Genomic DNA, 26,909 nt, shown 5'->3' with positions numbered 1-26,909 from the left:
CCAAAACCATCCATATAATAATAACAGCTTAATTTGTCAAATTAAAAAGAAGAGTTATAAGGGAAATCTTCAAAGCTTAATGTCCTTTGAAGAGGAATTGGGAGATAGAGTGGAGGGCTGGCAGCAAACAGGCAATTGGTACCAAATCACTAAATCAGAATATCTGGCTAGACAATAGGAGGCTTTTTATTATATACAGACCTGAACGTGACTCAGCTTATTCCATAAATATTCTGGGTCTTTTTGATCAACTCTAGTTATCATCCTTGCTCCCTGCCAGCCTATGAGGACTAGAGTTCATGAAGTACCCCCTAATTTTCCCTACCTCCCAGGGATCCTAAAAAATAAATGGATGAGTGAAAGGATTACCCATATTCAATATCACTCATCATAAGGGAAATACAAATCAAAATAATGAGATACCACCTTGCACCTGTCAGAATGGCTAAAATTAACAACTCAGGAAACCACAGATGTTGGCAAGGATGAAGAGAAAAGAGAACACTTTTGCACTGTTGGTGGGAATGCAAACTGGTGCAGCCACTCTGGAGAACAGTATGAAGAAGGCTCCTCAAAAATAAATAAATAAATAAACAAACAAACAAACAAACAAACATAGGTCTTCCTTACAACCTAGCAATTGCACTAGTAGGTATTTATCCAAAAGATATAAAAATGCTGATTTGAATGGGCACATGCACCCCAATGTTTATAGTAGCACTCTCAACAATAGCCAAATTATGGAAAGAACCCAAATGTCCATTGACTGATGAATGGATAAAGGAGATGTAGTATATATGTATGTATGTCTATGTCCATACACACACGCATGCGCGCGCGCACACACACACAATGAAATATTACTTGGCGATCAAAAAAGAATTAAATATTGTCATTTGCAACAATGTGGATGGAGCTAGAATGTATTATTCTGAGTGAAATAAGTCAGTCAGAGAAAGACAGTGTGAAATCATATGATTTCACTCATATGTGGAATTTAAGAAACAAAAGAGATAAATATAAGGGAAGGGAAGGAAAAATAAGATAAAAAGAGAGAGGGATGCAAACCATTAGAGACTCTTATATACAGAGAACAAACTGAGGGTTGCTGGAGGGGTGTTGGGTAGGGGTATGGGGTAAATGGGTGATGGAAATTAAAGAGGACACTTGTGTTGAGCACTGAGTGTTATATGTAAGAGATGAATCACTAAATTGTACTCCTGAAACCATTATTACACTATATGTTAACTAACTTGAATTTAAATAAAAATTAAAAGAAATTTTTTAAAAACCTACATAAAAAAGTAAGTATCACCCATACCTCTAAGTAATAATCAATGCCTTAGAGCAGCTTAGGGGAGAATCAGGGAGAAGAACCTGTTTCCAAGGACTACAGTTTCAGGGAAATTTACATTTCTAATTTCTATGATACTGATGTTTGTTGAACTGTCACATTGCTGCCCTTCCCACTCATTAGATCTACTTGAAGGGAGAAGAAACATATCCCTGACAGCTTCATTTTAATCTTTTTTCCCCCTGGAGATTTTTACCAAAAGCCCAAATTTGCAGCTTATGTTTGGGAACTTAATTGTATATAATTGTTATGACACCCCTACCCTCACAGACTGCTTGTGTAATACACAAAGGCCTGTTCCAGTTTACCATTAGACGATTGAATCCAAAAAGTCAGAGGAAACAGAAAAAACCAATGTGATGGAAGTAGCAAAAACATCTATTTAAAAGCAAAGGTGGCTTGATGAGACACACTTCTAGGACCAGGAGATTAAGTGTGGAGCTGGCTGGATTTGTTTTTTCTTTGCCCTCCTGTCAATAGGCAGCATTGAAGATAAACTGTATGAAAAGTATGGAACTTCCCCTGTCCTTTTTCCCCTGGATCTGCTCATGCCACAACCTCCCATCAGAACAATCAGCCTGTAACTATATGGGGTCTTGGCCATTGAGCTATTGAGATGAATGAGATGTGGCCTTGGTTTTCCAGTGGAGAAAATATGTTCCAGACAGAAGGAATAGTATGTGCAAAATCCTAGTAGAATGGAATAAAACAGAATTTCCATGGTGGAGGTGGGAATGGGAGGGGATTGCATTTTGGGGGACAAGGCAAAGTAATTTATAGTGCAAGTGCGGTAGAGGAAGCAAAGGGTGAGATTTGAACTCTGAAAGGGCCATTTTCCTTATGTGATCTGATTTGTGCTTTCAAGCAGCCATGTGAAGTGAACCAAGGGAACTGTTGTATTATCCATTGTTCATTCCTGTATGAGAAAACATACAGAGTGTTTAAGTTACTTCTCAAGGGCACAGAATGAGTTGATGGCAATACTGGGCTCAGAACCCAAGTTTTTTGAGTCTCACTTCAGAAATCGTCCAACATAGCTGGTTCTTCCACTAAGGATTGCCATTCTACTGTGGTTTGGTGGATTAGAACATGGACTTTGGAGGGATTCTGGTCTGGATTCTGCAACTTTGGGGGAATTACTCCCAATTTTTCTGACTTTGTTTTTTTTGGGGTGATAACAGTGCATTCCTTATTGGGTTGCTGTATTAATAAGAATATGTGTGACACAGGATATAAAGCACACAATAATGGTCAAGATAATAGCTAGCATTTCTGTAGAACTTACAGTGTGAAGTGTACTTTCCTAAGCACTAATATATTAATTTACATAATCCTCACAACAGGCAAATGAGATTGATACTGTTATTACCCTAATTTTAATTTTTTAATATGAAATTTATTGTCAACTTGGTTTCCATACATCACCCAGTGCTCATCCCAATGGGTGCCCAACACTCAATACTCATCACACAACCTACCCTCCATCCTAGCCTCCATCAACCCTCAGTTTTTTCTCAGTTTTTAAGAATCTCTTGTTTTGACTCCCGCCCTCTCTAATGTCTTTTTTCTTTCCCTTCCCCTCCCCCATGGTCTTCTGTTAAGTTTCTCAGGATCCACATAAGAGTGAAACCATATGGTATCTGTCTTTCTATGTATGACATATTTCACTTAGCAGAACACTCGCCAGTTCCATCCACATTGCTACAAAAGGCCATATTACATTCTTTCTCATCACCACGTAGTATTCCATTGTGTATATAAACCACAACTTATTTATCCATTCATCAGTTGATGGACATTTAGGCTCTTTCCATAATTTGGCTATTGTTGAAAGTGCTGCTATAAACATTGGGATACAAGTACCCCTATGCATCAGCACTCCGATATCCCTTGGGTAAATTCCTAGCAGTGCTATTGCTGGGTCATAGGGTAGTTCTATTTTTAATTTTTTGAGGAACCTCCACACTGTCTTCCAGAGCGGCTGCACCAATTTGCATTCCCACCAACAGTGCAAGAAGGTTCCCGTTTCTCCACACCCTCGCCAGCATCTATACTCCCCTGAATTGTTCATTGTAGCCGCTCTGACTGGTGTGAGGTGGTATCTGAGTGTGGTTTTGATTTGTAATTCCCTGATGAGGAGCGACGTTGAGCATCTTTTCATGTGCCTGTTGGCCATCTGGATGTCTTCTTTTTTTTTAAATTTTTTTTGTGTTTATTTCTGAGACAGAGAGAGACAAAGCATGAGTGGGGGAGGGGCAGAGAGAGAGGGAGACACAGAATCAGAAGCAGGCTCCAGGCTCTGAGCTATCAGCACAGAGCCCGACGCGGGGCTCAAATTCACAAACCGTGAGATCATGACCTGAGCCGAAGACAGTCGCTCAACTGACTGAGTTACCCAGGCGCCCCTCTAGATGTCTTCTCTAGAGAAGTGTCTATTCATGTTTTCTGCCCATTTCTTCTCTCAATTATTTGCTTTTCAGGTGTGGAGTTTGGTGATATCTTTATAGATTTTGGATAATAGCCCTTTCTGCAATATGTCATTTGCAAATATCTTTTCCCATTCCATTGGTTGCCTTTTAGTTTTGTTGATTGTTTCCTTTGAAACAATGCTTTGACGTGCAGAAGCATTTTATCTTCAGAGGTCCCAATAGTTCATTTTTGCTTTTAATTCCCTTACCTTTGGGGATGTGTCAAGTAAGAAATTGCTATGGCTGAGGTCACAGAGGTGTTTTCCTACTTTCTCCTCTAGGGTTTTGATGGTTTCTGTCTCACATTCAGGTCCTTTATCCATTTTGAGTTTGTTTTTGTGAATGGTGTCAGAAAGTGGTCGAGTTTCATCCTTCTGCATGTTGCTGTCCAGTTGTCCCAGCACCATTTGTGAAAGAGACTGTCTTTTTTCCACTGGATATTCTTTCCTGCTTTGTCAATGATTAGTTGGCTATAATTTTGTGGGTCTAGTTCTGGGGTTTCTGTTCTATTCCATTGGTCTCTGTGTCTGTTTTTGTGCCAATACCATGCTGTCTTGATGATTACAGCTTTGTAGTGGAGGCTAAAGTCTGGGATTGTGTTGCCTCCCGCATTGGTCTTCTTATTCAAAAGTACTTTGGCTGTTTGTGGTCTTTTGTGGTTCCATAAAATTTTAGGATTGCTTGTTCTAGTTTTGAGAAGATTGCTGGTGCAATTTTGATTGGGATTGCATTGAATGTGTAGATAACTTTGGGTAGTATTGACATTTTGACAATATTTATTCTTCCGATCCATGAGCACATAATGTTTTTCCATTTCTATATATCTTCTTCAATTTCCTTTATAAGATTTCTATAGTTTTCATCATACAGATTTTTTACATCTTTGGTTAGGTTGATTCCTAGGTGTTTTATGATTCTTGGTGCAATTGTGAATAGGATCAGTTTATTTGTGTTTCTGTTGCTTCATTATTAGTGTATAAGAATGCAACTGATTTGTGTACATTGATTTTGTATCCTGCGACTTTGCTGAATTCATGTATCAGTTCTAGCAGACTTTTGCTGGAGCCTATCGGGTTTTCCATGTATAATCTCATGTCATGTGCAAAAAGTGAAAGCTTGACTTCATCGTTGCCAATTTTGATGCATTGATTTCCTTTTTTTGTCTTATTGCTGATGCTAGAACTTCTAACACCGTGTTAAGCAACAGCGGTGAGAGTGGACATCCCTGTCGTTTTCCTGATGTCAGGGGAAAGCTCTCAGTTTTTCCCCATTGAGGATGATATTTGCCTTGGGCTTTTCATAAATGGCTTTTATGATGTTGAAGTGTGTTCCTTCAATCCCGACTTTCTTGAGGGTTTTTATTAAGGTAGGATGATGGATTTTGTCAAATGCTTTTTCTGCATTGATTGACAGGATCATATGGTTCCTTTTTTTCTTTTATTAATGTGATGTATCACATTGATTGATTTGAGAATGTTGAACCAGCCCTGCAGCCCAGGACTAATTCCCCCTTGATCATGGTGAATAATACTTTTTATATGCTGTTGAATTCGAATTGCTCTTCTCTTGTTGAGAATTTTTGCATCCATATTCATCAGAGATACTGGCCTGTAGTTCTCTTTTACTGGGTCTCTGGTTTAGGATTCAAAGTAATGCTGGCTTCATAGAATGAGTCTGGAAGTTTTCCTTCCCTTTCTATTTTTTGTAACAGCTTGAGAATGATAGGTAGTATCTCTGCTTTAAAGGTCTGGTAGAATTCCCCAGAGAAGCCATCTGGTCCTGGACTCTTATTTGTTGGGAGATTTTTGATAACTGATTCAATTTCTTTGCTGGTTATGGGTCTGTTCAAGTGTTCTATTTCTTCCTGTTTGAGTTTTGGAAGAGTGTGGGTGCTTAGGAATTCGTCCATTTCTTCCAGGTTGTCCAGTTTGCTGGAATATAATCTTTCATAGTATTCCCTGATAATAAGGGAATAATTTGTAATAAGTAATAATTGGAAATAAGTCCTTTTTCATTCATGATTTTATCTATTTGGGTCCTCTCCCTTTTCTTTTTGAGAAATCTGGCTAGAGGTTTATCAACTTTGTTTATTTTTTCAAAAAACCATCTCTTAGTTTCATTGATCTGCTCTACAGTTTTTTTTTTTTTAGATTCTATATTTTTTATTTCTGCTCTGATCTTTATTATCTCTCTTCTTCTGCTCGGTTTGGGGTAGCTTTGTTCTTCTGCTACTATTTCCTTTAGGTGTGCTGTTAGATTTTGTATTTGGGATTTTTCTTGTTTCTTGAGATAGGCCTGGATTGCAATGTATTTTCCTCTCAGGACTGCCATCGCTGCATCCCACAGCGTTTGGATTGTTGTCTTTTCATTTTCATTTGTTTCCATATATTTTAAATTTATTACCTAATTGCCTGTTTGACCCATTCATTCTTTAGTAGGGTGTTCTTTAACCTCCATGCTTTTGGAGGTTTTTCATACTTTTTCCTGTGGTTTATTTCAAATTTCATAGTTTTCTGAAAGTGTGCACGGTATTATCTCAATTCTTGTAAACTTCTGAAGGGCTGTTTTGTGACCCAGTATGTGATCTATCTTGGAGAATGTTCCATGTGCACTCTAGAAGAAAGTATATTCTGTTGCTTTGGGATGCAGAGTTCTGAATATATCTGTCAAGTACATCTGATGCAATGTATCATTCAGGGCCCTTGTTTCTTTATTGATCCTGTGTCTAGATGATCTATCCATTGTTGTAAGTGGAGTATTAAAGTTCCCTGCAATTACCACATTCTTATCAATATGGTTTCTTGTGTTTGTGATTAATTGTTTTATATATTTGGGGGCTCCCATATTTGGCACATAGATATGTATAATTGTTAGCTCTTCCTGATGGATAGACCCTGTAATTATTATATAATGCCTTTCTTCATCTCTTGTTACAACCTTTAAATTAAAATCTAGTTTTTCTGATATAAGTATGGCTACTCCAGCTTTCTTTTGACTTCCAGTAGCATGATAGATAGTTCTCCATCCCTCACTTTCAATCTGAAGGTGTCCTCAGCTCTAAAAAGGGTCTCTTGTGGAGAGAAAATAGATGGTTCTTTTTTTATCCATTATGATACCCTATCTGTTTTGGTTGGAGCATTTAGTCCATTTACATTCAGTGTTATTATATAAAGATATGGGTTTGGAGTCATTGTAATGTCTGTAGGTTTCATGCTTGTAGTGGTGTCTCTGGTATTTTGTGGTCCTTGAAACATTTCACTCACAGAATCCCCCTTAGGATCTCTTGTAGGGCTGGTTTAATGATGATGAATTCCTTCAGTTTTTGTTTGTTGGGAAGACTTTTATCTCTCATTCTATTCTGAATGACAGACTTGCTGGATAAAGGATTCTTGGCTGCATATTTTTTTTTCTTTTCATCACATTGAAGATTTCCTGCCATTCCTTTCTGGCCTGCCAGGTTTCAGTAGATAGGTCTGCCACTAGTCTTATGGGTCTCCCTTTGTAGGTTAGAGCGTGTTTATCCCTAGTTGCTTTCAGAATTTTCTCTTTATCCTTGTATTTTTCCAGTTTCACTATGATATGTCATGCAGAAGATCGATTCAAGTTACGTCTGAAGGGAGTTCTCTGTGTCTCTTGGATTTCAATGCCTTTTTCCTTCCCCAGATCAGGGAAGTTCACAGCTATGATTTGTTCAAATACTCCTTCAGCCCCTTTCTCTCTCACTTCTTCTTCTGGAATTCCTATGATTCGGATATTGTTGCGTTTGATTGCATCACTTATTTCTGTAATTCTCCCCTCAGACTCCTGGATTTTTTTATCTCTCTTTTTCTCAGCTTCTTCTTTTTCCATAATTTTATCTTCTACTTCACCTATTCTCTCCTCTGCCTCTTCAATCTGTGCTATGGCCACCTATGAATTATTTTGCACTTCATTTATAGCATTTTTTAGCTACTCATGAGTATTTCTTAGTCCCTTGATCTCTGTACCAATAGATTCTCTGCTGTTCTCTATGCTTTTTGCAAGCCCAGTGATTAATTTTATGACTATTATTATAAATTCTTGTTCTGTTATATTGCTTAAATAATTTTTGATCAATTTGTTAGCTGTCCATACTTCCTGGAGTTTCTTTTGAGGAGAATTCTTCCATTTTGTCATTTTGGGTAGTCCCTGGGGTGTCTCCAAAATGCAGGGCACTTCCTCTCTACTGTCCAGAGTAACTTGTGTAGGTGGGTGGGGCCACAGTCAGACTGGATGTCTTTCCCCAGCCCACTGCTGAGGCCACAGTCAGAATGGTGTGTACCTTATCTTGCCGTCTCCCAGGGGCAGGACTCACTGTGGAGTGGTGTGGCCTCTCTCTGGGCTACTTGCACACTGCCAGGCTTGTGGTGATGCTTTGATGGGATCTGGGGTATTAGCTGGGGTTGATCTGCAAGGTGCACAGTGGTGGGAAGGGCAGGCTTAGCTGGCTTTGCCTTAGGTGGTCCCCTTTCGGAGGGGCCCTGCAGCACTGGGAGGGAGGCAGATCCGTTGGAGGAATGGGTCCACAGAAGCACAGCTTTGAGTGTTTGCGCAGTGGGAGCAAGTTCCATGACAGGGATTGGGGTTTCAGCTGGGGGATGGGAGAGGGAGATGGCGCTTGCCAGTGCCTTTGTTCCCCACCGAGGTGAGTTCTGTCTTCTGGGGCTCAACAACTCTCCCTCCCAGTGCACTCTCGCCCTCCCTGCTCTCCAAGAGCAGAACCATTGACTTTTAACATTCCAGAGGTTAAGTCCTGCTGGCTGTCAGAACTCAAGGAGTCCAGCCCCTCTGCTTTTGCAAGCCAGACTCTGTGGCTCTGCCTTGCCGGGCGGGCTACCCCTCCACCGCCCCAGCTCCCTCCTGCCAGTCTGTGTAGCATGCACTGCCTCTCCACCCTTCCTACCCTCTTCTGTGGGCCTCTTGTCTATGCTTGGCTCCAGAGAGTCCTTTCTGCTAGTCTTCTGGTGGTTTTCTGGGTTATTTAGACAGATGTGGGTAGAATCTAAGTGATCAGCAGGATAAGGTGAGCCCAGCGTCTTCCTACGCCACCATCTTCTGTGTTCTTTCATTTTAATTTTATTAATGTTTATTCATTTTTGAGAGCTTGAGAGAGAGCATGAGTGGGGAAGGGCAGAGGGAGAGGGAGACACGGAATCTGAAGCAGGCTCCAGGCTCTGAGCTGTCAGCACAGAGTGTGACACAGGGCTTGAACCCACAGACCATGAGATCATGACCTGAGCTGAAGTCAGATGTTTAACAGACTTGAGCCACCCAGGTGCCCCTGTTATTACCCTCATTTTAAGGATTAGGAAACTCAGTGTAGCACAGCCACATTGCTACCCTACCTTGGCACAATTTGACCCTTTATAGCATTGGAATTGGCTGGAATTGGCAGGACTTGGCTTCATCCAGCACCAGTCTGGAGTTTCTGGTGCTCTTCTTTCCTCTTTCTTTGGAGACTGACCAAACCAGGAACAAGATGGACTTCTCTCTCCCTCTGGACTTACAGCCTTAGCAGAGTCAAGCTCCACTTGAAGCTCAGTTAGTAATATTCTTTACATGTGTTTTATATCATTTTGATTGCATTTTTTGTAGAAATAAGGAAACCGACACACAGAGGATATGTGAGTTGCCTGGTATCAATCAGCTTGGTGAGCACAGGAGTATATTTACCTTTCTCTCTCTCTCACTCTCTCTATCTCTCCTGCCCTCACTCCCTCCCTCTCTTCCTTTCTCCTTCCTTCCTCCCTTCCTTCCTTCCTTGTCTTTCTTTTCTTTTCTTTTCTTTTCTTTCTTTCTTTCTTTCTTTCTTTCTTTCCTTCTTGTGTTTTTTTTCTTGGTGGCATTATGTGTGGCAAGTTTATTCTCTTTCTTTCTTTCTTTCTTTCTTTTTCTTATTTTTTTTTCTTAGTGGAATTATGTGTGGCAAGTACTTAAAAAAAGAACTAGAATGCTCCTGTCTGTTATGGTAGGTGGACAAGATGATATTGAGTGGTATCCTGGTCCGATCATCCTCAGTTTAGCAAGTGTAATTTTAAAATTCATCCTTCCATTTGCAATGATGTGGATGAAGCTATAATGTATTATGCTAAGTGAAATAAGTAAGTCAGAGAAGACAAATAACATATGGTTTCTCTCCTATGTGGAATTTAAGAAACAAAACAGATGAACACATGGTGGTGGTGGTGGGGGGAACAAACCATGAGGGACTTTTAAAGACAGAGAACAAACTGAGGATTGTTGGAAGGATGTGGGTGAGAGATGGGCTATATGGGTGATGGGTATCAACAAGGGCACTTATGATAAGCACTGGGTGTTGTATGTGATGAATCACTGAATTCTACCCCTGAAGCCAATATTGCACTATATGTTAACTAACTAGAATTTAAATAAAAATTTGAAAAAGGAAAAAGAAGTCATCCTGAAAAAAATGTTATCTTGGCCAACTTTGTTTGGCACTGACCCATTTTTATAGCTTTTTTCACTTTATACATACTCAAAGTGGACTGTGGCACATCTTCTGGCCTGCCTCAGGGTGGGACCTGGCAGACTGGTACCACTCTCAGCTCCTTATCCACCCAACAAGAAATTCCTGCACAAATCCCTCACCCTGTGGGCTTCCTGTCCCAGAAGTTCTGTTAGTATGTGGGCCTCTCAGGGGTGAATGTTTACTTAAGTTCCAAGATACCCATGAAATAGAGCTTGGAATCACAGTACTATCTCTTAACTTTCTTTTTGAGGTTATATTATTAGAAAACATTTCCACTGAGCTCCCCTTTTCCTTCTCATCCCTTAGACTGGAAAAGTGGTATGCTCAAGAACACCATTTCCAGCTACCCCTCTCTTTGGCCTACTGCCATGCCTAGCCTATTTGTTCTGACTGTTTATGGGGGGATGCATGGGGTCTACTGTAACCTTGACTTGAAACTTTTGGGTGCAAAGCTGACATCTTAGAATTAGAGTATCAGGGCTAGGGCCTTGGATATCATCCTCATGTAGCTCATTTAATATCTGGAAAAACTGAAACCCAGAGAAAAGAAGGGACTGACTGGCTTAGATACATCATAATGTAGTGGAAAGAGTGAGCATACTTTCTGGAGCCACAGAATTGGGGTTGAGTTATGTGTCTCTAGCTAACAAGCTGGGTAACCTTAGCTGATCACCTAACATCTCTACCTTGGACTATAAAATGAGATTAAGAAATTCTCTCCCTCCCAGGGTTCTCTTGTGGCTTAGAAGGTTTAGAGTGAAGGTATGTAGCCCAATTTCTGATGCATATAGATGCTAATATTAATTCTCCTGAGTACTGGACCACTGGTCTTTGTCCTTATCTTCATATAAGTTCTAGAACACTCACCCCTATGCCCAGGGCTTTGCTGTGGTTTGCCTTGTATTCCATGAGTTCTGTGCAGACCTGCATTAGTTTCCTCCACTGACTATAAGCTCCTTGAGAATAGGGGACAAATCTGGCTTGGCATCTGATATATATCTCCACATACCTCTGAGCTAGCAGAGGTGCTGTAAAAAAGGGGCCTTGGAAACTCTGTAGAATTGAATTAGCTAGGAGTTAAGTGTCTTGGTACTTTTTTGTCTTACTATATAGCAAGGAGGAAAAGTCATTTCAGGCTGTGAATAACAGACCAAAGAATCATGTGGTTGTAAAGTTTCCTATTTAATCGATATATTTTAGTGAACTGAGGGGAGAAGGAAAAAAAAACAATTTTAAGACAGTGACTGTATTCTCTTTTTCTCCATCAATCACTGTCTCCTTCTTGGCCTCCCCTATCCCCTTTTACTCATTGAGGAAGCAGAGAAACTTCTGTTTTGTGCTTAGGCTTATTCTTCAAGTACAAGAAAGAGACTAAGAGACTAGATCTGGCATGAAGGACTGGTATAGAAAGATAAATTCATAGAGAAAAGGGAGGAGGAGGAAAAGAGAGAGAGAGAGAGAGAGAGAGAGAGAGAGAGAGAATATGAACCTCATGGAACCAGAATGAACCTTGGTGCCTGTAGTGCTAGAAAGCAGCTGCCATAGAGGGACTATATAGCAGTCCTGGGTGGTAGGGCTCATTTGGCCTCAGGATAAACAAAAGTATGGGTCTTTCCAACTCCAGGACTTCCCAGGGGACCTTCTCTCTATCCCTCTCTCCCATCAGGCCTTTTCTCTACTCCTACTGCCCTAGTCTATGCCCAGCCTTAGGTGCTTCCAGGCAGGTGACAGGGCCATCCCTCCTTCCTGGCTGCCTCTCACTATCACATGTTCTTCCCAGGGTGAGGACATCCTAGACAGGAGCTCGGAGCTGATCTACACTGGGGAGATGGCCTGGATCTACCAGCCCTATGGCCGCAACCAGCAGCGGGTCTTCTTTCTGTTTGACCACCAGATGGTCCTCTGCAAGAAGGTAACCCCAACCCCTTCTTTCCTGAAGGAGATGGCCACCTCAGGAGCATAAGCCCCTCCATCTCCATTATCCCAAGCTCCCAATGAAGTGGCCATTATAGTAGGTGGGGAAAGACATCAGTGGTTTCTAATTTTGTGACCACTTCTTTAACTTTTGCTGTTTTCCCTCTTTGTCAATTTCCTTTTAAAAAATCTAGAATAAGACTTTGTTTTCTATCTTCTTGTCTTCCATGATGGCTGTCTCTGCTCCTCTGCATCTCATTGTCCTGTTAGTTTAGTTATGCATATGTTTTGTTATTTTCTTCCTTAGATGATTATACTGGAAGTTAATTTGGTGCTTTGGGGATTTTTGTTTCCTTTTTTTCCCCTTTCAATTTACTTTTTTTTTCTGAGGAGGGGAGATCTCCTTTCCTCTCTCCTCAGGCATCCTCTAATGTTCCTACAGCCTGAAGTTGGCCTGAACAGCTTTTCCCCCTGTATTCTTTGTTTTTAATTATACCATCCTGGACATACTCTGTTGTCCTCTGTGTCATAATTACTAGTTATTTATGTTGGTTTAATTGTATTCTGGAAGGATCAGGAATTACATAGAGTATGATAACGCTGGAGAAAGTTCAAGGAACTTCTGCAGTTGGGCCATTTCTTCTTTCACTGAAGGGCCGGACTTGGAGGATGAGCCATTTGTAACTCAGAAATGCAACAATAGCAAAAGAGACTGGGGATAGAGCACAAAGGAGATGGGGATTTGAAACAAGAACACATGGGTCCTAGACTCTACTGTCTCTAAACTTGGGCCAGTTTTTTAACTTTATCCCCTTATTTTCCTCAGTGCCAAATCAGGCTGATGATAGAATTCATCTCAGGAGGCTTTGAGGAGGATCACCTGAGGTAATGGGAAGTAATGAAGTATAGTGTTAAGAGCATGGGTTCTAGGGCCAGACAAAAGGGCAACAATTACCTTTTGTCCATGAGCCGTATGACCTTGGACAAATTCTCTGTGCCTAGTATTATCCCCTCATCTGCAAAATGGAAATAATAATGGTATCTATATAGAAGAGAGGCTGTGAGGTTAAATTAAACACTACATTTGCAGTGCCTGGCACATAGTAAGTACTTAGTAAATGCTAGCTATTGATACTATTACTGTTTATTTGGTGTTAGTACGCATTCATTCAGCAAATCTTTGTTGGGAGGCAGTATATACAGTGATTAAACAGACACATATTACATTTTTTATTAAAAATTTTTAATGTTTATTTATTTTTGAGAGAGAGACAGAATGAGAGTGGGGGAGGTGTAGAGAGAGAGGGAAACTGAATGAGCCACCCAGGCTCCCCAAACAAGCACAGAGTTTAGAGCCAGGTAGTATGGACTCAAAGCCCAAGTCTACCATTTAGTAGCTTTTGTTTCTGGGTAAGTTAATGGTTCTATGTCTACATATCCTCATAAAATGGGGCTACAACAGTATGTACCTTGTAGGATTTTTGTGAAGATTATTTAAGTTAATAAATGCAAAGCATTTAGCTGCCAAGGGATGAATGCATAAAGAAAATGTGATACACACACACACACACACACACACACACACACACTGTGTAATATTAGCTTAAAAAAGGAGATTTTGTCATTTGTGACAACATGGATCAACCTAGAGGATATTATACTAAAACAATAAGACAAAGAAAGGTAAATACTATATGCTCTTACTTACATGTGTAATCTAAAGCAGTCGAAGTCATAAAGGCAGAGAGTAGAATAGTGGTTGCTAGGGGCTGGTGGGGGTGGGGGAAATGGAGAGATATTGATCAAAGAGTAAAATACTTTTTGTTATGCAAGATGAATAAGTTTTGGAGAGTTATTGTACAACATGGTATCCATAGCTAACAATACTGTATTGTATACTTGAAATTTGCTGAGAAAGCAGATCGTGTGTTCTCATCACACACACAGAAATAAACATATGAGATGATAGATAAGCTAATTAGCTTGATAATCGTGATCATTTCACAACATATACCTATATCAAAATATCACATTGTATACCTTAAGTATATATAATCTTTATTTGTCAAATATGCCTCAATAAAGCTGGGGAAAAATGCAAAGCATTTGAAATAGTGTCTGGCACATGATATATGCTAAGTGTTGACTGCTGCAATTGTTGTTGCTGTTACTATTTTGTTATTAAGAATGTACTCTAGATATTGGAATATAATAATGAGAAATATAAGTCCTGTCTATGCCTTCCTCAAGATCTGGAGAGAAATCCCAGGGTGGTCCAGGCTAGTGGTGGGGAGTAAATAGGGTCCCTCTCTAAAAAGGGAAGACTTTACTGACAAGCAAGTGAGAGAGGCAGCAATCCTTAAGAGTTACAGGCCCCAGATTGCAGCATCTGTCACTTATACAAAATGTTTTACAGTGTCTTACTAAACCCCATGAATACCCAGTGAGACCAAATTCAAACTTCTCCCAGCTATTTGAATTATGTAATATCAGAGACTTGGATAGGCTCCTTGCTGGATCCATGGCTAGGCTTGGTGCTTGTCTGCAGACTGCCAGGGTCCTTCTGGAGAAGCACTGGCTTCCTTAATATCTTCCAACTTGGATGAGTGTAAGGGAAAAGGAGGAAGACTGGCATCCTATTAGCAACTATCCCATTTAGGCAGGGAACTTGTGATGACCAAATAACATCTGTACCAAGCACTTATTCACTGTGACCCTATGAAAGCACTCAATCATTAACAAGTGACTTTTGTACAGCCTGGTCCCAATAGGACCTCAGGCAACCAGGGCTCAGGAGGGCTTTGTCCTCTTGCCATGTGCAGAAGCTGAGCAGAGACATTTCTGAGGCTTTGTCATCTGTCTTCCCCTGGACAACCCCTCAGTAAGGCAAAAGCAAGGAAGAACTATTGGGCACAGCTTAAATGGACAGACTAAAAGCTGTGAAACAGAACTAATGCAACTCAGCAGTGTGGTGGCTGAATGTAAGTTGCGTAAGGGTCTTCATAATCACTGCTAGCATTCAGAGAAGGGAAACCACAGTGATGAGCTAGAGAAGGCAGTCAGGGAAGCCTTCTTTGAGGAGGAAGAATGTGTAAATTTGACCATGAAGGCTAGAACGATTGGAATAGGAGGCACTGTTGGGGGCAGGGAGGACACATTAGTATGAGCCTACGTATAGATCTGTGACAACCCCCACCCTGAAAGGATATATGGAATTTCCAAGGACAATGGTGTAGCTATATAAGTTTTAAAATATTAAGTTGCCTTTGCTTTATTTCTTTGTCACAATATTTAACTTGTTTTGAAAATTTAAATGAACTAAAAGAGGCATTGAGATTTTTAGGTTTATCAAAAAGGAATTTTAAAGGCCTACAAAATATCAGTTGGGGAGCAAGAAAGCTCAGCACCATAATTATCAGACAAGGCTGGCCTCATGACCTGGAGGCTGCATGTTGAGATTTGAGATTTACAACAATTTTACAAGGTAAGGATGACTTGTCTAGTTTCATAGTTGAGAAAATTGGAAGTTCAGAGAGATAAAATGGCTTGCCCAAAACCACAGCTAGCAGGTTAAGCAGATAAAACTCAAACCCAGGGCTTTACACTCTAACTCACACTCTTTTTGTGCATGTTACATGCTGCTTTTTGGCCTTAGCTACCATTTCTGGTGGGAATTTTTGAACAGTGGGTCATTCTTAATGAATCCTATAACATTCCTACACCTGAGTTTATGACTAAGCTGATGCCTGAAAACTCATGTTCAACCCTCTAGGGAGCTAAAAAGAGCAGGCAAAGGGAGAACATTAACCACACATATCTCTAGTCTTGCTTCCCTACCACAGAAACAGAATTCTCTCAAGTTTCTTGTTATCCTTAAATACCTAAAGAAACAATAGGAGTTTCAGTTGATGCTTTTAATTTAGCTCCAAGATCACATAAATTGTTTCCATTTTTTTGGAAACCAGTAAAGGTTTTTAAAGCTGACAATGATTATGACACACCAACTGAGAGACAAAGAAAGCTGCAGGTGATGCTGGCAGGCTGGGTCCAGAGACCTGAAGGGTTACTGCAGGATCAGCCAAGAGGGTTCTTGGCTTCGCAAATGATGGAAATCAAATGTGAGCCAGCAGGAGGGTGAAAGCAAAGTATATATATATATATATATATATATATATATATATATATATATATAATATAGAGCAGATACAGAGTGTCTGGGAGACTCAAAAGGAAAGGGGGGAGTCTCATCTTTGTTCAGGGTCTGGGGGCAGTTATTGAGGTTTATGTGTCCTCTAAGGCATTCAGGTACCAGTTAGAACAAAGATGAGGGCCCAGGTATTATTCCTTGGAGACAGGGGGCCTTGGCATTGAGATGTCTAGCTACAGTTGTCTGGAATACGCATATAATAGCTGTCCAGTCATTCTGTCCTTGTCATTTCTTAGATGTTACTTATTCTAGAGAAATCATTAACTCCTTGTCCCTTACAAGGAGGGCATATGCTGTTTGCATTATAAGGCATGTGTAAAGTGAGGTGGGGATACAGGTCCTAGTGAAAACAGAAGCAGGAAAGGGAGCTAAAAGCAGATTTTATTGAGTTCTTCAGTTCCCTTGTCTCACAGGTGAAATTGGGAATAGAAGGGAGGTTAAAGCTTCCTATATTCTAGTCAGGTAAGCACCCACCTATTAGCTGTGTGGTCCAGACCTGGATTCTCAGGTCTATGTGTATCTGTATTAAGTATTGTAAGGCATGTTTCAGGCCTTTATGAGATCAAACTAGGTCACATCAAGCCATTCTCCTTAGCTTGTCCTGCTTTTATCGTTAGATTAGACTGACAGGGCCCACTGTTTATCCATAAGTCTCACAAAGTGTTCTTGAGGATTGTGAAAGTCTGCACGTGGCAACCACCCCATCCTTTTGTTCAGGACTGAACTTGTCCACTTTGAGCATGGTAAAAGAAACCCAGACTCTGAAGCAAGCTTGGAGCAAAACTGGCCCACTCTGTATAGCTGACCTTTTTCTCTCTTGTGAACTTGATGCCAGTGGAACCCAACAGATCAGAACCCATCTATACTCACAGCTTATTTATATGCACAATCATTATGGGAGGAAAAAGAACAATGTGGAGGTTGTTTTTTGCAAAGCAATTCAACAACACCTATATTTCACAGCCTGGGTCTTCCAAGATTGACAGAGCTATGTTAGGAATTCTTAAAGACAGCCTTCCCCAGACATACCAAAAAGCCCAGTTTACCCTACATTGTGAAGAGTTAGGATTGCAAAATCAAATTCTTTGCAGGTATCCTGCAGCTGAGAAGTGAGGCATGCAAGGCAATTCAGCAGAATGGGAGCAGTTTAACCAAACTGTATAATGTTAATAAAAGTTAATGAACATTTCTGATTCTGTCAAATTGTCTAAAGGCCAAATATAGGCAGACAGGAGGGATAGTTTGTGAGAACAAGTTGGCCAGTGAAGACATCCATCAGGACAGGGCTCATGAGACCTCCTTGGCCAGACTCAGCCACACCACACATCCCAGCAGTACATGTGTTCTCAGGGGAAGCTGAGGGCAGTGCTAAGAGGGTGAGGGCAGAAAGACACTTATACTTTACATGCCACAAGTCCACAAGTGATATCATCCATCTCTATGGTTTTCTTTTTTTTTAATTTATGAAATATCACATTCAAAAAGATACAAAATAATATAATGGGCACCTATGTACTTACTATACAACTTAAGAAATAATTCATTACAAATACATTCTTTCCCCTCTCCCTCTCTGCTCCCTCCCTTTTCCTTCCTTCCATTTTCCAATTCTCCTCTCTGTACTATTTTGAATTTGGCCTGTGTCATTGTCATATTTTTTATATAATTTCTGTTCTCTAAACATTATGTGGCATTTCTTTGTAGCTGTTTAAACCTTATATAAGTGTAATATATGTAGATGAGATAAAACTGTATACAAAAGTAACCAGGGGAATGATTGAGCGTGGGATTTAAGGTTGCTGTGGCATCATAGCTTTTGGTGGCAGTTTCACCAAAACTTAATATATTATTAAAAGTAAATACTTAGAGAAATAAGAGTATGTACTAATGTACTTGTATGTACTAATGATGACTGTCTCCTGCACTGAGAGTATTAATCCAATTCTGTATACCAGAGAGTAAAACAACAATAATAAAAGATAATATACTGTTTGTATCCATCTATAACTTTTATTTTTCTCACGCAATAAGATTTGTGAAATTTATTTGTCAATATATGAAGCTTTTTATTCAATATTACCCCCATTTCTCCTGCCAGACTGGGCCTTCTCCAAAATTCCCCGGAGTACAAAATGTTCAACCCTCTCCATGTAATCTTTCCTGGCCAGCACAGGCTGTGGCCACCTTGCTATTCTTAACCACTCATACCCACTCTGATATGCAGGTCTCACTTGCTGGCTTGAATTCCTAAGTATACCTCAGGCAACCATCCAGCTTATTTCATACTTCTAGAAGGCTTGCATATATTTTGGAAAAGAAAAGGCCTATGCTAGCAATGTTTGTGTGGCTTACTGCTTCCCACTTCCCATCAGAGTCTTACAAACACATATAAGGATTGACACTGGAGTCTGAGAGTTTTTGGATGTAGGACAAAGGCTTTCTGTAAGAGCATCTTCTAACCAACCTGTCAATGTCATAATGCTAAGCTAACTTGCCTAAATTTGACCAAAATAACCCCTATTAGTACTTCAAATCAGTGGAAGTCTTAGCATCCTACTGTGCCCATGTGCCATCTCTCCTGGTACCTACTGTCCACATACCTCCAGTATAAAGCCTTTTCTTCCTTCCCACCTAGGACCTTATCCGAAGAGACATCCTGTACTACAAAGGCCGCATTGACATGGATAAATATGAGGTAGTTGACATTGAAGATGGCAGAGATGATGACTTTAATGTCAGCATGAAAAATGCCTTCAAGCTTCACAACAAGGAGACTGAGGAGATACATCTATTCTTTGCCAAGAAGCTGGAGGAGAAGATACGCTGGCTTAGGGCTTTCAGAGAAGAGAGAAAAATGGTACAGGAAGATGAAAAAATTGGTAAGTGACCTGAGAGGAGAAAGAAGAATATGGCTATGAAGAACATAGAGGAATTGAATTAGTTTTCAGTTTTCTATAAACAGATGGAAGACTTCTGTTGCAAACTGACCTAATCCACTTTGGTGGTTTCCTATTATCAGGTCCTTTTTGGCAGATACCAGTAGTTTCTACTAGTCAGGGTTAAATGAGAGTTATAATTTGGCCTGCCTTACAGTCTCTTGACTAGATAAAGCTATTACACTGAAAGCAAACCTCAACCTCAATTCTCCCAAACATACAAACATTTATTAGCAAACACAAAAACAGTCATACAACCTGTCCTATCATCTCAATGAAGTCCCAGTTCTGTTCTTAGATACATGGCAGCATCTTTTGTGTAAAGGTTAGTCAAGGAAGAGTTGGTGATATAACAACAGCATTCAACTAAATTTCTAGTAAGAATCTGGTGACAAAGTCCTCTGATGGGGGACAAAGCATAGCACCTGTTTTCAATCTTGACCTGAGGCTTCCTTCTGCAGGGTACAGGATATGGGGCTCACTGGATTTTTATGCCCAGTTCTTATGAAGGCTAAAGAGCCTGTAAGACATTTGTGGCTAGTACACATCTTGAATAACATTAATTTTACCACTAAAAATTCACTTTTAGCATGTATTAGGCTAACTAGGCCTCCTGCATTAAGGTGACTGAACTGCTGGTAATAATGGCCTCTGGAGCAAATAATTCTGAGTGTTTAATATGTTAACAAATCACCTCTTCAGTGTGTATACCAGATTAGGGCACGTCAGATGTTAAGTAAATGCCCTGAGAGCATAGATTAAAATTAATGTGCATGTATATATCACACTGTCTGTATGAAAGTGTTTTAAGTAAATGGTAGAAAATATAACTGGGTCTAAAACCATGATCACTTGTATGATTTAGAGTCCCACTAAACCATACATTTTTGGCTTTAAACAGATTGTTCCCCTTTTTGAAAGAGTATATAATTAGTAGAGAGAGTTTTAATGGTGCTTTCCAAATGTGGGATTTAGGTCCCCTTGACTATAGCTTTGTGGTTTACAAAGTACTATCTGGTCTCTTGCTCATGGTCCTGCCATTTTGGCATAAAAATACCAAACAGCCAGACTTTGTAATTCCCTGAGAAGACACAATTTCTGTTTTTGCCCATCCTTAATGAGAGTGGAATTTTATATTAAAACACTTGTATGTTCAAGCTGGTATAAAATGCCTCTAGAAAAATGGGCCTACCCATTGAATCCTGATGCAAATGGATTCTTCTGTCCTCCAGTGTCGGTGATTTAAATGGTTGAAAGATAAGGAAGGATGATCAGAAAGACACTGCTTAGTCTAATCCTAGTCTTTTCCTTATTTGGGGTAGAGTGCATATTAATAATTCACTTTGAATCCCACTGAAGTCAAATTGCTTTTAACATAAAAGCACTGCAATGGGACATGATGTGGAGTTGTACAGGAATGCTACTTGACTGCTTCTCTCAATGGTAGGCAGCAGCAGCCTCTGATACCACTTAGGTTGTTAGAGCTATTAAAGGAATTGTCTTAGTATGCTTTATGTAGACCCTAGATGAACTGGAAGATCCCCACCATTCCCTCTGATTCCACCATGATATCTCCCACACAATGCCCTAATAACCTGTAATTTTAAGAATCTGCTTCTAATAGAAAAGCTTCCAGAAGTTAATTTTTTAAATTTTTTTAGGTTCTTCTTTAAATTCCAGTTAGTTAACATACAGCATAATATTAATTTCAGGTGTAAAATTTAGTGATTCAGCACTTTCATACCATACCTCATACTCATCATAAGTGCACCCCTTAATCCACATCACCTATTTAACCCATCTGCCCGATGACCTCCCCTCTGGTGACAATTGGTTTATTCTCTATAAAGAGTCTGTTTTTTGGTTTGCCACTCTCTTATTTTCCCCTATGATCATTTGTTTTGTTTATTAAATTCCACATGAGTGAAATCACATGGTATTTGTCTTTCTCTGACTTATTTTGCTTAGCATCAGACTCTATAGCTACACCCACCAATGGAATATTACTCAGCCATAAAAAAGAATGAAATAAAAGAATGAAATCTTGCCATTTGCAGCAAAGTGGATGGAGCTACAGAAATTACTTTCTGACAGACCTATGGTTATCTTTTTGAAAACATTACTTTTTTCTAATTATAATAACACTTTTATTTAGGCAACTTTGGAGAAAAACAGAAAAATACAAGAAAAAATAAAAATAACACAAGAGCATTCTACCCAGAGAGAGATAACTTTTATAAAAATTTTCATATATTTCCTTCCTATGTGTTTTAAATATGTCTAAATAAAAAAAAATAGGACTAGGATTGCTGATTCTTTCTTTCTGTCTCCCCCAAACTACCTCTCCATGATGAATAGTTCTAATTTTATATCTTTATTTTGCACTTAAAATCATATCATTAGCATTTCCCTATGTCAGTTAATATTTTTAATCATTATTTTTATGGCTGCCACATAAATTTATCATAATTTTATTTTTACTTTCTAATTATAAAACAAATACATGGCCATAATAACCATTTAACACATAATAAAATGTAATAAAATTTAGCATTATTTTCCCTTCTCTGTCACTCCTATGCTGTGTGAGATAATCAGTATAAATTTGGTATGCCTAGTTCCATGCTTATGTTCATATAAACATATATACACATAAGACTTTTCAAAAATTTTACTTATAAAAGTTATACCAAATATATTATTCTGTAACTTGTTTTTTAAAGCCTAATTTATCATAAGGAACTCTTCAGGTGAAGAATATAGACTATAACTATAACTTCTTCTATCAGTGTTCAAACAGAGAAAAACAACACATAGGAGAAGCATTATTATTTAAGAAATTTATTATAAAGAACTGACTGATATGATTGCAAAACTTGGCTAAGCAACTCCAAAATCTATGGAGCAGGAAGTCAGAATGCAAGATCATGGGCAGGCTCAAACTCAAAGGCATAGTTCAAAGCTGTCATCTGTAGGCAGGAAGATCATGACAAGGATGGGACTCTGCATACATAGACTGAAGCTGAGAGAACTTCTCCCTTCTGGAGATACCTCAACCCTGTTTTTTTTAAGCAGTAAAAACACCATGAGTTCTATGCTCTTAACAAAATTTTAAGTGCATAATATAGTAATGTTAACCATAGGCTCAATGTTGTACAGCAGATTTCTAGAACTTATTCATATCTTATATAAATGAATCTGTAGTTTTGATAGGATTCCTTTGAATTTGTAGATGGCCTTTGGCAGAATGGATATTTTAACAATATTAAGTCTTCCGGTTCAAAATGAAAGGCCAATATCCCTGATGAACGTACATGAAAAAAATTCTTAATAAAACAGGAAAAAACAGAATTCAGCAGCACAACAAAAGGATCATAAATCATGAACAAGTAGGATTTATCCCTGGGATGCAATGATAGTTTAACATATGCAAATCAATTAATGTGATACATCACTCTAATGAAAGATAGAAATCACATGATCACAACTATAGATGCAGAAAAATGATTTGATGTAACTTATCATTATTTCATGATAAAAAACTCACAGCAAACTATGTATAGAATGAATTTACCTGAACATAATAAAGGCTATATATGAAAGGCCCCACAGCTAGCATCATACTCAAGGGGGAAAAACTGAAAGCTTTTTTTCTTAGATCAGTTCTAAGACAAAGATGCCCATTTTCACCATTTCTATTCAACATAGTAGTGGAAGTCATAGCCAGAGAAAATTAGGCTAGAAGAAAATAAAAGGCATTCAAATGGGAAAGGAAAAAGTAAAATTATTACTGTTTGTAGATGACATTATCTTATAAGTAGAAAACCTTAAAAACACCACAGAAATACTTTTATGTCTAATAAATGAATTCAGTACAATTGCAGGATACAAAATCAACATACAAAAATCAGTTGTGTTTCTAAATACTAACAATGAACTATCTGAAAAAAAAATTAAGCAAATACAGTAGTCCCAATTATAATCACATCAAAATGGATATAATGGGAATAAACTTAACCAAGAAGGTGAAAGATTTCTACACCAAAAATTATAAACCCTTGCTGAAAGAAATTAAAGAACACATAATAGACTTAATATTGTTAAAATATCTATTTTACCCAATGCCATCTACAGATTCAATGTGATCTTAACCAAACTCCAATGTTACTTTTTTACAGAAATAGAAAACACAATCCTAAAATTCATGTGGAACCACAAAAGAACCATAATAACTAAAAATATTTGAGAGAAAGAACAAAGCTGGAGGGATAATACTTCCTGATTCAAAATATATTAAAAGCTACATTATTTAAAACAGTATGGTACTGGTATAAAGACAGACATATAGACCAGTAGAATAGGATAGAAAGACTAGAAAAAAACCCATACATATACAGTCAACATATCTTTGACAAGGGTACCAAGAATATACAATTGGGAAAAGATGGTTTCTTCAATAAATGGTGCTGGGAAAACTGGATATCCACATGCAAACCGAAGAAATTGAACTCCTACCTTACACCATACATGAAAACTAACTCAAAATGTATAAAAGACTTAATTGTATGACCCCAAACCTTAAAACTTCTAGAAGAAAACATAGGGAAAAAGCTTCTTGGCATTGATCTTAGCAATGATTGTTTGGATATGAAGCACAGGCAACAAAGCAAAATTGTGTCATAATAAAGTGCTTTTACACTGCAAAGGAAACAATGAAAAGGCAACCTAAAGCATCAAAAAATATTTGCATATTATAAATATATATATATATATATATAAATTATATATAAGAGGTTAATTTCCAAAACATATAGGGATATCCTACAACTCAATAGGAAAATATCAAATAACTTAATTTTAAAAATAGGCAAAGAAGGAGTGCCTGGGTGGCTCAGTCGGTTAAGCATATAACTTCTGCTTAGATCATAATCTCACAGTTTGTGAATTCGAGCCCTGCATCAGGCTCTGTGCTGACAGTTCAGAGCCTGGAGCCTGCTTTGGATTCTGTGTCTCCCTCTCTCTCTGCCCCTCCCCTCCTTGCACTCTGTCTCTCTGTCTCCCAAAAATAAATAAACATTAAAAATTTTTTAAATGGATAAAGGACTTGAATAGACATTTCTATTATTTCATTACTTTTTTGCCATTTGATTTTTTTCTTCCATTTGAAACTTTACACAAATTTTCGGTTTTAATATTTTATATTTTGACTCATTATTTCCTTGTCTTTGTTTTTGCTTTTGGTTGTGAAATATTTTTCTACTTTATGCCATAGTTTATTCACCCCTTCTTCATTTACCATCATCTTAACTCATATTCTCACATTTCTTTTGCCTCTCTATACTGTGAAAAACATTTTTGTAGCTGAATATTTGTTCAAGCTTCTCACCATTTATTTATCAAGACTTTTGATATATCTTGCCAAAATTACTATTTCAGAAAAGTACTATTTTATACATTTGAGAAAGGTCTGTGTTTCTTGTAACAAAGTCATGTATTTTTATATTATAGGCTTTGAAATTTCTGAAAACCAGAAGAGGCAAGCTGCAATGACTGTGAGAAAAGTCCCTAAACAAAAAGGTAAAGCTGCTTTTACCCCACCAGCTCTACTTTCCTTGTGAGAGTGTGAAGCCATAAACTATGTGATTGCAAATCCCCAGGCTTGTTTCCATGTGAAAGCTAATTTGGGATGGTGGGGGAGTGTCTGGGTTTCCAGGTGTTCCTGATAATGTAGCAAATGGTCTTAAAGGCATAAGGCTTAGGAATAAATAGTGTAAGGTGGTTATGTCCAAAGATAGTTCATTGGGTACAGGAAAAAATAAAATTTGTTTCCTTTTATTTTTATGTAAGTAAAAGAAACTAAACTTCACTCACAAATTAGAGACTGATGAACAATAGTAACTGTGTAAATTTTATTAATAAGTACAAATATTTTTGGAATATATACACAATTTTCCTTAATTTGTTTGGGGGCATTTGCTAAATCAGGAGTCTTAAATCAGAATGGAGAACTTCAAACTGGACCAAGACAGAAGATTCAGATACTAGTTTTCTTTCTCTGAACCATAAAGTACTTAAAAAAGGAAAATACCTTGAGAATCAATTTGAATATGGAATAAAGCTTTCTCCTTTTCATGAACTAGACAAAATTAAAATGCTTAGTTGAACAAAAGGAAGTAACTATCCTTTATTTTATTCATGACCCTATTCATTACCAGTTATTTTATACAAGTTCTTTAATTTCATCTTTATGGTACTTCTGAAAAGGTAGGCATTATTAGCCTCATTTTCCAGATTAGGAAACAAGATCTTTGGGATAAAGGGATTGTGAACTTAACTCATCTTGATTCCAAGTCCACTGTTCTTCCCTCTCCATCTCGGGGGTCTGCTGATTCTCTATGCTGGGAAAGAACAGCTCACATTTTGTCTCAGCTCAATTACTGACAGCTGCTTCTATTACTGACAGCCACTGTCATTTTCCCCAGGGGTAGGTGATCTTAATGAGACCTCACTTTCCCCAGGCCCTTCTGCTTTCTCAGTAGACTCTTTGGTTTAGAATGAATCGCCCTACAAAATTACTAGATTCAAGTTGCCTGAAATTCCAGCAACCAAGAAGAGCTTCCTTAATTATTCCCAAATGAAGCTCCTTTTCACTGAGGAGGTTGAGTGCCTATGAATATCTGATTTCTAATTAAACAGTGCACCTAGTTGGGGCCCCTGTGACTAGACATGACTTCCTTTTAACTGCTTATTGTTTCTTGCCCTTGGGAGGCACTCACTGGCTTCTTCCCTCATCATGGAAATATGATTATCTTTAGGTAGGAAATTAAAGGCAATCACTCTTAACCACTTGGGAGTAAAAACATGAAAGTGTTAGAAAGCTATCTGAAGTTAGGTCAGTATAGATATGATCTGTATGAGTAGGGAAACATTGTGAGAGAATGTACCCCTTCCTTAGAGATATAAGCAGAAAAGAACCCCAGTCAGTTGGGGAGTCCTCAGGCTACAAAGAAGCTACTTTGTGTCCTGCCTGTTTCCTGGAGGCTCTTAACCCCTGAGATTTTCTCACTATGATTCCCTCCACTGTTCTCCACACTGACCTTCATGATGGGATAATACCCCTTTACCTCAGGGCAGGTTCCCTCAAGTCTATCGAATACTGGCTGCTCTTTTCACTACGAACTCTTAAAGGAGCTCCCATAAAGCAACAAGCCAGAAAACAGTCCTGCTCACTCATACCAAGTCTTAGTGTCAGGTTCCTTTTCCACCCTATCTAGTCACAAGGCTATTCCTTTCAGGTTCTCTCTTATTCCCCAATATCTAAACACTGGTTCAGCAATTCTAGTTTTCAAAGAAACTCATTTAGTTTCAAACTTTCCAGAATTCCTACGAATCTCCATTATTTCTATTTCTAGTTTTCAAGACTCTCCTAGTCCAGGACTGTGATGATCGATATATTTTGAGACTCGAGGGAACTGCATATGTGGAAGCAATTGTCAAACTTAGGAATTTAATAGTTATATTA

At 38.6% G+C, this 26,909-nt stretch overlaps 1 protein-coding gene across 5 annotated transcripts in view; it reads left to right on the top strand.

Annotated features, from left to right (window-relative positions):
- The window catches only part of ARHGEF9 (Cdc42 guanine nucleotide exchange factor 9), a 190,286-nt gene that overhangs the window by 151,596 nt on the left and 11,781 nt on the right, over positions 1-26,909 (top strand). For all 5 annotated transcript variants that reach the window (XM_047848227.1, XM_047848224.1, XM_047848226.1 and 2 more), the window contains 3 exons: positions 12,111-12,242; positions 19,087-19,330; positions 24,896-24,964. In XM_047848227.1, coding sequence (XP_047704183.1) covers positions 12,111-12,242; positions 19,087-19,330; positions 24,896-24,964 — 445 coding nt within the window. The remainder of the gene's footprint in view (positions 1-12,110; positions 12,243-19,086; positions 19,331-24,895; positions 24,965-26,909) is intronic.

Source organism: Prionailurus viverrinus, unplaced genomic scaffold (genome assembly GCF_022837055.1).
Source record: "Prionailurus viverrinus isolate Anna unplaced genomic scaffold, UM_Priviv_1.0 scaffold_57, whole genome shotgun sequence".
NCBI classification, from domain to species: domain Eukaryota; kingdom Metazoa; phylum Chordata; class Mammalia; order Carnivora; family Felidae; genus Prionailurus; species Prionailurus viverrinus.
This window is presented reverse-complemented; position numbering and strand designations above follow the sequence as displayed.